The 10,031-nt window shown below is 52.2% G+C and overlaps 1 protein-coding gene across 1 annotated transcript in view; it reads right to left on the bottom strand.

Annotated features, from left to right (window-relative positions):
* Positions 1 to 10,031, bottom strand: part of COMP (cartilage oligomeric matrix protein) — a 14,136-nt gene that overhangs the window by 1,387 nt on the left and 2,718 nt on the right. Inside the window, exons 3-14 of the mRNA XM_009873677.1 lie at positions 8,532 to 8,583; positions 6,790 to 6,962; positions 5,385 to 5,522; positions 4,560 to 4,637; positions 4,251 to 4,409; positions 3,621 to 3,725; positions 3,349 to 3,456; positions 2,756 to 2,915; positions 1,392 to 1,510; positions 1,188 to 1,240; positions 689 to 882; positions 113 to 291 (exon numbers count right to left, since the gene is read on the bottom strand). Of these exons, the coding sequence (XP_009871979.1) occupies positions 113 to 291; positions 689 to 882; positions 1,188 to 1,240; positions 1,392 to 1,510; positions 2,756 to 2,915; positions 3,349 to 3,456; positions 3,621 to 3,725; positions 4,251 to 4,409; positions 4,560 to 4,637; positions 5,385 to 5,522; positions 6,790 to 6,962; positions 8,532 to 8,583 (1,518 nt within the window). The remainder of the gene's footprint in view (positions 1 to 112; positions 292 to 688; positions 883 to 1,187; positions 1,241 to 1,391; positions 1,511 to 2,755; positions 2,916 to 3,348; positions 3,457 to 3,620; positions 3,726 to 4,250; positions 4,410 to 4,559; positions 4,638 to 5,384; positions 5,523 to 6,789; positions 6,963 to 8,531; positions 8,584 to 10,031) is intronic.

Raw genomic sequence — 10,031 nt, 5'->3', positions numbered from 1 at the left:
TTCGGGGATTAGGCCCCTGCTGACCCGTCAAGCCTGCAGAGGCTTTGAATGAAAACTGCTTCCCGTTCCGGCTGTTCCCTCCTGACTCGCCCGGTCTGGACCAGGCTCTTACCTGGTTGAGGACGATCCAGTTGGGGTCGATCTGCGCGTCGCCCTCGGGGTCCAGGACAACTGTTTGGAAAGCCCTGAAGTCCGTCAGCGTCACTTCGGCGTTCTCCGGGCACACGTCGATTCTGTCGATCACCATGTCTCTGTCAAAGTCGTCTTCACAAAGGTTCCCCACACCGTCACCTGAGAGCAAGACAGGAGAAAAGGAGTAACAAGCTTCCATTAATTTCTCTTCTGCATTTGCACCCGAGTTTTCCTCGGCTGGATTCTGGCTAGCGCAGGGTGAGGGAGCCGTGTCTGGGCAAGGCGAGGAGGGGCTCAGAGCTCTGAGACACTTAAGTCGGTCACAAAGAAACCCTGAGGCTGCTCTCAGTGGCAGAGACGCTGCGAGCAGAAGCAGCACCTCACATTGTAGAGACTTTTCCCAAATCTGATTCTGGTGTTGGGGTTATTGGAAACGACGTCAGACTGTCTCAGGTCGGGACTGAGGAGATCTTGCTGCCTGCCTGTCTCTAGAGGTCGAACTCGTGTTGGCCGCCGTGACCCCCAAGCAGAGCTGACGGGCATCTGTTCCGCTCACCATCGGAGTCCTCTTGGCCGGGGTTAGGGACGAGCCGACAGTTGTCAGGGCCTGGAGGTTTCTCATCTGGAATCCCATCGTCGTCATCATCATCGTCACATTCATCTCCCACCCCGTCGTTGTCCGTGTCCACCTGGGAGCTGTTGGGCACTGATGGGCAGTTATCCCGGGTGTCCTGGTGGCCGTCCCCGTCGCTGGTGGAGACAATGACAGGTGAGGGTTATCCACGGACGGGTGCTGGTAAAAGAAGCGTGTGACACCTTTCTGGGAGCTGGGGTCCTCAACAGAACGGCAGAAGTTGGCGATTTTGGTCTCATGCCAGTCTTAAGCTCTTAGTTACCCAAAAAATAGTCTGAAGAAAATGCCGCCTCCTTTACCCTGTGTTTTCATCCGATGAGGCCAAGCCAGGCTGTCACAGAGTTGGCATCACTCGCCTTTTCCCCCCCCCATCCCCGCGATTTCGTGCAACCGAAGTATCGGTTTCGCAGCAGACTCTCACCTGTCCTGGTTGGTGTCGCAGACATCTCCCACTAGATCATGATCGGTGTCTTTCTAGTAAAAGAAAGCAAGAATCATTTAAACTTTGCCTGGACCAATGGGAGGATTAAGCAATAAAGAAGAGAGAGGTGTTTTCTAGCCTCAGCATCACGGTCGTTCTGATCGAGAACTGAGAGCAGCGGGAGAGTTCCTTCCGCTGACTTACCTGGTCTGGGTTGCTGACTGTTGGGCAGCTGTCACACAGATCTCCTACTCCGTCACGGTCGGTGTCTTTCTGGTCAGGGTTAGGGACTCTCTTACAGTTGTCTGTTGGGTTTTTGATCCCTGTAAAACATGCAAAGTTGGCCCGTCAAGGCGGCGGGGCTGCTGAGCTCTGTGCAGCAGGGTCTCTTTGGGCGTACCAGACGACAGAGACCTCAGGCAGCTGGACTCAGGTCGCAAAGCGACAAGTTCAGTTTTTGTGTATGTTTTACACACTTTCTAGTTACATCCTAGCAGCTGTGGAGGGTGGAAGAGATCTGGAGCAACTGATCTTAACCCGTGCTCCCGACTGCATCCTGACAGGTGTCGGAGCGTGCTGCTGCCCGGGAAGCCCAGAGGCAACATCCTCGGCTGCGTTCCCGAGGGAAAACTAAAGACCTGAAGGAGGTGACTCCAGACGGGCGTCACGGCTGGGCAGGAGTGAGTGGCCCAGGAGGTGCAGAAGCAGCCGTCTGCAGCTCCTAAACTGTGACAGAGTCTTCCTCTAAAAGTAGGCGCCTGGATAATTATAAAACAAGTCAAGGTTAATCTTGGCCGTTTCTCATGGAAGAGTTAGGCAGCGCCTTTTCGAAGCCTGAGACAGGACGGGAACGATCTAATTGGCAACCGATGTGACTTCACTTCCCACTTCTCTGCGTTTACCTACTGCACCAGCAGGTCGTGCCAGCAGGGAGCTGCTTGGCAGGACGTAGCCAGACCCAAACAGCACAAGATGCCCTGGGAATACTCTGTAAATAAATACGTATGTCTCCGGCCAGCAGCAGTTGTGATTTCTGGCTTCTGAAAGCAGGCTTTGTGCAAATACAGGATCATTAGCGCACAGACTGCTTCTAAAGCCAGCCAGGGTTGTGGAGTTTCTTTTGCCCCAAAGAGAGCCCTGGCACATGCTGCCTTGAGCCGGTAGCTGCCAACAGTTTGGATCTTCCCGTACTTCTTCATGAGCTTAAATTGCAGCACAATGTCCTTGTCTGGACTGAGGTCAGTACGCACCGTACACCCTTCTTAAGTCTGACACAGATTTGTAGTGATTGTGCACAGTAAGAGTGCTAATAAAAAGTTGTTAGCACCCTCCTGGTGACAGATCTTTAAACCCTGCAAGAGCTGAACTGTGAAGGATGCTGGCTTGACGGCTCCTCTTGGCATCTCAAGACCTGAGCTGTGCTTCATTATCAGAAATTAGTTCTGGTCCCGCAGAGGTGAAGGCTGGTTCCTGCCCCGGGGCTCTCCAGCCACGTGGAGAGCTCTTGGCTGGCTCTTGGCTCAGCACACACGTGCACCTCCCTGAGGAGGATCTCCAGCTGCTCTTACCATCTCCATCCATGTCGTCGTCACACTCGTCCCCTTTCCCGTCACCGTCGATGTCCTTCTGATCATTGTTCTTCACTTGGCGGCAGTTGTCGCAGGCGTCACCGAAGTTGTCCTTGTCTGCGTTGCGCTGGTCTGCGTTGCGTGTGTACACGCAGTTGTCCTGTGGGACAGAGGAGGGGGGTGTTTGGCCCTGAGCTTGCTGCTGAGTAGCAGGGTGGGCAGAAGTTCTGAGGTAGGTGACCAGCTCTGAGGAGCTCAGCAGCCTCTCTGCAGCCAGTCTTGGCTTCCTCCGTTCAGCCTCCTCACCGCTGCTCAGGCAATGCCAGCAGCACCTGAAAATATCCCCAACCAGTGCTCGACCGAGCGAGAGAGAGGCTCGCGAATTCTCGAGGGAGACTTGTAAAGTCCCTTCAGTGCCATGATGTTCTCTCCTGTCTGCTTGGTTTTAGCCTTCAGACCAGCCAGATTAAAGGGGAACATTGCACGCTGTGACCTGCAGCTTCTCTAAATCCACAGTAAAAGTGTCGGCAGTTGCTTTGCAGGACCTCAGGGTGCCTTTAGGTATGGGTGAGCTTAAGCGTCAGAATTCAAACCTCAGCGTTTAATATCCCATCTCCGTCAGCATCATCATCACAAGCGTCTCCAATTCCATCCCGGTCCGCGTCTTCCTGCCCGGAGTTGGGGACGGTCACGCAGTTATCCTGCAAGGAAAGCAGCAAAGGTGAGCTGTGCGTTCCGAGTTCTGGAGGTTGGGCAGCACCTCTCTAGCACCCAGAGCCTGCCCTGAAAGCAGAATTGCCCAGCTCTGCTCGGGCATTCTGCTGACATCCTTCTTCCAGCAGAACACGAGGCAGCTGCGTCTTACCTTGCGGCATTTTTTGTCGGAGCAGCGCTGCTTCTCATCGGGGACTCCATCGATGTCCGTGTCCTTCCCGCAGACGTAGCCGTTCCCTGCCCACCCCACGAGGCACTGGAAGACAGCAGAGCAACGAAGTGAGGCTGCTGAGGAGTCCCCCGATGGCCGTGCGCCTCCCAAATTGAAGGTTTTACATGAGAACAAGCACAAAACTTTGCAAATCCAGGTACACATCATTCTACAGGGAAACTATTGTCTGGAAGAAACAGTTATACTGTAAACAACTCTTTAAATAGCTCAGCTACGAGCTTCTGTGCTTGTCCCTGGGATTAGAAAGATGCAGCAGCAAAACTTCTTGGCTCCAGCAGGTTGCTGAGCAGTTCTCCCCTGTCGGCTGCTTGTAATGCTCCATGACTGATAAATTTGTAGTGCTTCAGGCAAAAAAAAACCCCAAAAAGCCAAACAGCAGCGGGTCTGAGCAGGAGCGGTGCATTTCTCCAGAGAGCACGGCCAGAGCTCTGCTGTAGCTCGGGTGTTCGTGGGGCACGGGGAGGGCAGGGGCAGACCCGGGTGAGCGAGCGCCGTGCGATGGGAACCAGAACGAGCAGACCCCAACCGAATCGGGGGCTTGGCCCTCACCGCGCAGGAGAGGGACCCGTCCCGCTCCACGATGCACTGTGCTTTCTCGTGGCATGGGCTGATCTCGCCGTTGGGGCAGCGTCGCACCGTCTGGCTCTTGCAGCCGTTGACCTGGTCGCCGACAAAGCCGGGTTTGCAAGCCCCACACTTGTAAGATCCCTGCAAGAAAAAGCAACGGGGGATTAATTGTGACGTGAGTCCTGGCAAACCTTTGCTGTGCCCTTCTGCAGCAGCCGGGTTGCCCCAGTGAGCAGAGGCCCCAGAGCCTGCGGAAGAGAGATCCACGTGAAGCTCTCGGGTAATACTTACCCGCGTGTTGATGCAGATAGAGTTGGGGACACAATTTCTGGCAGCACCTGTCTCGCATTCGTTGATGTCAGCACAAACCTGCCCCAGAAGAACAAACCAGGCATTAACGTCCCTCTTAAGCAGGTAGGACATGAGATTACAGGCTGAGGGCATCACTGGCTGCAGAAGGAAAGCCTCTGACACTCCTTGCTAGGACCCACGGCTCAAAGTTTTCCTTTGGAGCAGCTTGAGCCGGGTCCCAGCAATGCTCCTGACACCAGGCAAACTGTTCACCTGGGATTTTAGCTTGGCAAAACAGCTGAGCTTGGAGCCGAGCTGTCAGAGTATCTCCTTACTGTAAAAGCTTAGAAGAGAGTCAGTGGAGCAAGAAGGTCAAAGACTGCGTCCTGTGAGCAGCGAGCAGCTCTCCAGATAACCCAAGCCACACGCCGTTGCTGGTTTTGGCAATATATTCTTATAAACCGTACTAAGGCTGGGTGGTCATTGCTCTTTTTTAGGCTTTAATCTGCCTGTAGCTGTCAGGGAGGCAGGAGCTGCGTCAACTCTTCTGTGTCCTGGTGCAAAGGATTCCCCAGGCTGGCCTTAGAGCCGCAAAGGTGTTGGGGACGTAACGTTCCCATAAATTCAGCATAAATTCATGGGGCTTAGGTCTTGGAGCGGAGGTGGACATCCTTGGCACGTCTCTTCTCTCGCCGCGTCGCTCTTCCCAGGGGTGCGACGCAGTCGCTTTGCATTTCCCTCCCGTTTCTTTGGAGGGTTCCAAGACCTTCGAATTCTTTTTAGTTAACAGCTTCTGAAGGAGACAGAAAAGTTTCTGGGCCTTACCTGTTTGTTGGCCCTGGCATAAGCTAATCCAACCCCTTCCACCGTTTGCCCCGTGAAGCCGGCAGGGCAGGGATCGCAGCGGAAGCCGGGGGAGGTGTTAATGCACTGGACCTTTGGGAAGCAGGGGTTTGCGCTGCACTGTGAACAAGAAAGAGGTTGTGCGGAACCGTGAGGCAGGCTCGCTCGAGGCCAGCTGTGCAGGCAGCTCTCTCGCTGGGCGAGATCCAGCTATTGTACTTTTATTTTTAAAGAATAAAACCGAAAAATGCACAGAGGTTCCTGGCTTCCCATGTAAGTGGAAAATGCAGCTTCCCCACCTCGGTTGTTCCCCCAAGTTCCAGTATGTGCCGACAAGTAAAACAAATCAACTTTCGGGACTAATTCTTTTGAGGTGACATCAACTGCCCGGGCAAAGGGCTGGCTTCCCTTCACACTTTCCTTCCTGGCAGCCTCTGAATCCAGAGAACTGGATAATTTCTTACACTGGTTTTGAAAGACAAGAACAGTTGTTTGTGTGCTGCTCTGGGAAGCAACTGTCTTTCCAAAGTTGCTGTTAATGCTTGCTTTATTTTCCCCAACACTTCATTATTTTCACCAAATTCTTATGCTCCGTGCTGGCAGATGCATGACACCAACACAGCAGTTCCCACATTTTGGTGACCAAGGGCTCAGCGTCAACCTCAGAATCTCTCCTTGACCCTTTTGACCTCGGCAGGGTTTAAAACCGAAGCGCTATCGAGGTGGTAGAGCTCTGCAAGACACTCAGAGCCGCTTGGTGGAATAACCAGCAAACGCAGGGCTGTGGCTTGGGAACCACGGGGCTAAGGAGTCGTACGGACACGCAGAATTAATGGTTGAGTAAAGCTCTGCGCACACGCAGAGTAAACTTGGTGGAATGCCGCACTTCCTAAAAAAAATAGTCAACAGCATCTGCCTAGCAAGGTTTGATTTAAAGGCAGAAGTAAAGCAATACGAGTGGCGTGGTAAGATTTATGGTATAAAGGGCTATTCGGGAAGCGTTTGGTTTTATTCCACACATAATAAATCTTATCTCTAACAACTCATCAGCCATTAGCTCAAAAGATTATAAGACCAAAAGGGAACTGTTCTGGTCTTCCAAACTCACCTTCCTGTGTGGCAAAACCCAGAAGATTTATTTCTGTTTGAGCCTACGTATCTTTTAGAAAGAAACGCCTGGCTAGACTGGATATAAACCCGACGCGGAACGGAGCTTAAGGGAGGGCGAGATAGGGGTTTTCTTTCCAGGGAAATGATGTTTCTGTTGAACTTCAGCTCCTGGGGGGAAACGCGAGACTTTTCTTTATAACCACAAGGCAAACCTGCGACCCTCCAAGAAGAGCTGAGCCAGCTTTGCACCTTCCAGCCCGTCCCACTTGTTTTTTACCTCATTGATATCCGTGCACTGGGACCCGTTGCCTGAATAACCGGGGGGACAGGGTCCGCAGCGGAATCCCGTGCCGGTGTCGGTGCAGGCCACTCCAGGGAAGCAGGGGTTTGGGAGGCACCTGTTGAATTGTGTGACGGTGATGACGGGCCCCGTCGCCTCGGTGTGCATGCCTGCAGGACGAGGGGAAGGTTAAGAACGTGATCCCCTTCCCTCGGAAGGTATCGGTGGGCTTCAGGCGCGTCCTCGCGGAGGGTTCAGCACCTGGAGCTCTGCTTTGCGAAACGAAGCAAAATGAAGCCAGAAGCAGCAGTTTTGGAGAGTCAGATTTCTGAGTCAGAGCAGATGAAAAATAAATAAACCCCAGAAGTTTTGGCTCCCGGTCCAGAACTCTTTGTCACCCTGCCCTTTGCTTCTGGGGTTCCACGGGCATCAAGTCTCTCCCTGGTTCCTCCAAAATTACCCCTCGCTGGTGGAGTGAATGAAGCAGAACCCCCAGCAGAAGAGAACTTGCAGAATTGCTCTGTCTGGGGTGCAGAGCCTCGCGGAAAGCCAACTCAAGACTGTGAATGAACTTCCCCAGGATTGCCCCAAGTCTCCCATCCCACTACTCTTAAGTGGCAAGGACGGGGGTTTTTTGACTCTCGCCCAAGAGGAAAAAACTAAAACCAAACAAACAAACAGCTCTACCACCACCAGCAGCAAAATCTTCCATGAAAACACGGCGTCCCTTCTTTTCCTGGGAAATAATGAGAGCGGCACACGACTGCTGCAAGTCACGTTGTTCAGCGCGAGACTAAAACGGGCTCAAGGAAGGAGCACGGCAGACGAACACACATAAAGCAGAAGAGCAAGTAGGGAAGGCAGAAATCAAGTAACAGAGAGAAAGGTCAGGACAGCTTTATGAGCAAATTATTAAAACAATTGCTGTGGATGAATGCATTTCTGTGCTGCAGGTCCCAGAAGCTTTGGCTAATCTCTTTTCCAGCCAAAGTACGATCTCTCCAAGCACAGAAATGGTTATGGCTCCACCCTTTGAGTGTACTGGCAAATAACAGAGCATCTCCAAGAACCTCGCTTTCTGAGAGCCAGATATACTGGAAGTAAGTTCCAGTGTAGGGGGAAAAAAAAAAAAAAAAAGAAAAAACACCAATAAACCCCAACCCACAACATTTACTGGGGAGGGCGAGATTTACACAGGAAAATTTATGAGCCCGTTTCCTGAATCCTCTGCAAACAGCCTCTTTGCTTGGACAGTGGCAGCGTGAGGATGGAAGGAATAGCAGAGCAATGCCTCTTGGGGGTGATGTTCTCTTCCACTTGGAGCTCCGGAGGAGCCAGCTCCATCCCAGAGGACACCCAACGCGTTCTAACGCTGGCCCCGGGCCGAGTTCTGCAGATTTCCCCAGCGGGATGCAGCTACCCCGAGACGTATGGCCTGGTGTGCCACAGAAAGCACTAACAAAGCTTATTTCAGAAATGCAGGAAAAAATAAGCTCTTTTCAGGCACGCCGTGCTCAGTTTCAGCTGCCATGGAGCCCCGAGCACAGCGCAGGGCACCGCTCCGGGGGTGAGAATGCTGGGGTGGTGGAAGTGTCACCAAGTGGGAATCACCCTGTGACACTCGGGGTGATTGTGGAGCGAGCTGGTTCCTTTGGGGAGATGTTCACAGGGGGCATTTTACTACTTGGTATGAAGGGTTGGAGGAGGCAGCTGGACGTAGGGTCAGCTCAGGCACTCACCACAGGCGTCGCACTCCATGACTGTGTTCTTCAGGAACGTGATCTCCTTAATCTAGAAGAGAACAAGAACCACCACTTAGCCAAAGGCTGAGTTTTGCTCCCACGAGAACTAACAGCCCCACTGCCAGAAAACAGGGTGTCTCTGCGAGACTGGGCAGCTTCTCCCAGACAAATTAACTCTCCCCCCAAAGTCTGGGCTGCAGAATCCCCCTCTGCAGGTCACTCCTGCTGGAGGGTTCCTACAGGCTAGCTTGACGATGCTCTTCCATCACAGGGGCAGGAAACACTTGAAGACACAGAACCAAGCGTGATAGAGAAAGAGAAGTCTACTTTATCTGGCTCTTCCACTCTACAATCAATCATACAATCATTAAGGTTGGAAGAGACCTCTAAGAAGATGCTGAGCTAGCAGTCTGCTTTATCTGCAGTCCGGACACTGCAGAAGTAATATCAGGAGGGGGTTCCCCTTGTGAGCCATTTTTCAGGTATATGAATAACCCCAGACATGCTTATGCCATGCTTTGGCCTTTGCCATGAGGCTATTTAGGATCTATTCCTCCAGACTTCCTTGGACCTCCTGTTCTTTTCAGCTTCCTTCAGTGAAGAGCTTCTACTCCCGTCTCTCTGCCAGCTCCCAGGTATCAGAGCAAGCTTGCATTCCCTGGTAGATCTCTTCCCTCCAACACTGCCTTGGGTCGTGTATTTTGAGTAGTTAATGCAGAGACAGACCTAACCCAACCCCCCAGAACATCTCCCATTAAAAGTGAGTGACAGATTAAAGCAGAGAATTCGGGGAACTGCTCCTGACTCTCAGTGGTTCCTTTGCGCCAAGAATCCTTCAGCCTTTGGCTCAGGAGAGCAGGTCTGGCCTTTTATTGTTTTGCCTTTTGCCGTCCTTATTGCCAGCATCCCGAGATGCTGAATCAAGGAAAAGTGACGTTTTGGAAAAATCTTTGCACAGATTAAGAAATTATGAACTGCCACCTTGGCTCTGGAGTTGGACGTGCAAATTTGTCTTCTGAGGGAGAGTTTTCTTGAAAGAAAACTGTTGAGAAAAACACCGTGGATTTAAAAAAAAAAAAGAAAAAGTGGCAAGAGTGAGAGAAAGAACAAACAGAAAACCTGCATGGAGAAGCAGTGCTGGAAGGGAACACTGGAAATCATTGCTCGAGGCTGCCAGGGACCATGTCTGACCTGATTCCTAGTACATACTGGGTATTTATGCAGCAGCCTGAAATGAGAGTAACTCAGTGCAACAGATGTTTTTGGAGATTAGAGGCCGCCCAGTTTGCACTGGCACGGGCACCCGTCTGCCTTCCCAATTATCTGGCAGCAGAGGCTGCTGCCCGCAGCTCCCGCAGTGGATACGGGGAGAATGGAACCTTTTTCTGGATTTAAAAGAGGGTTGACCAGACAAACCACCATCTCCTCGTTAAAATGGGAAAAGATCTACGCACCCAAGAAGTTCCACATTCCCTACGAACCTACCAGAGCCAGAAA

Source organism: Apaloderma vittatum, unplaced genomic scaffold (genome assembly GCF_000703405.1).
Source record: "Apaloderma vittatum isolate BGI_N311 unplaced genomic scaffold, ASM70340v1 scaffold38547, whole genome shotgun sequence".
Lineage (NCBI taxonomy): Eukaryota > Metazoa > Chordata > Aves > Trogoniformes > Trogonidae > Apaloderma > Apaloderma vittatum.
Note: the sequence above shows the minus strand (reverse complement) of the source record. Positions and strands in the feature narration are given on the sequence as shown.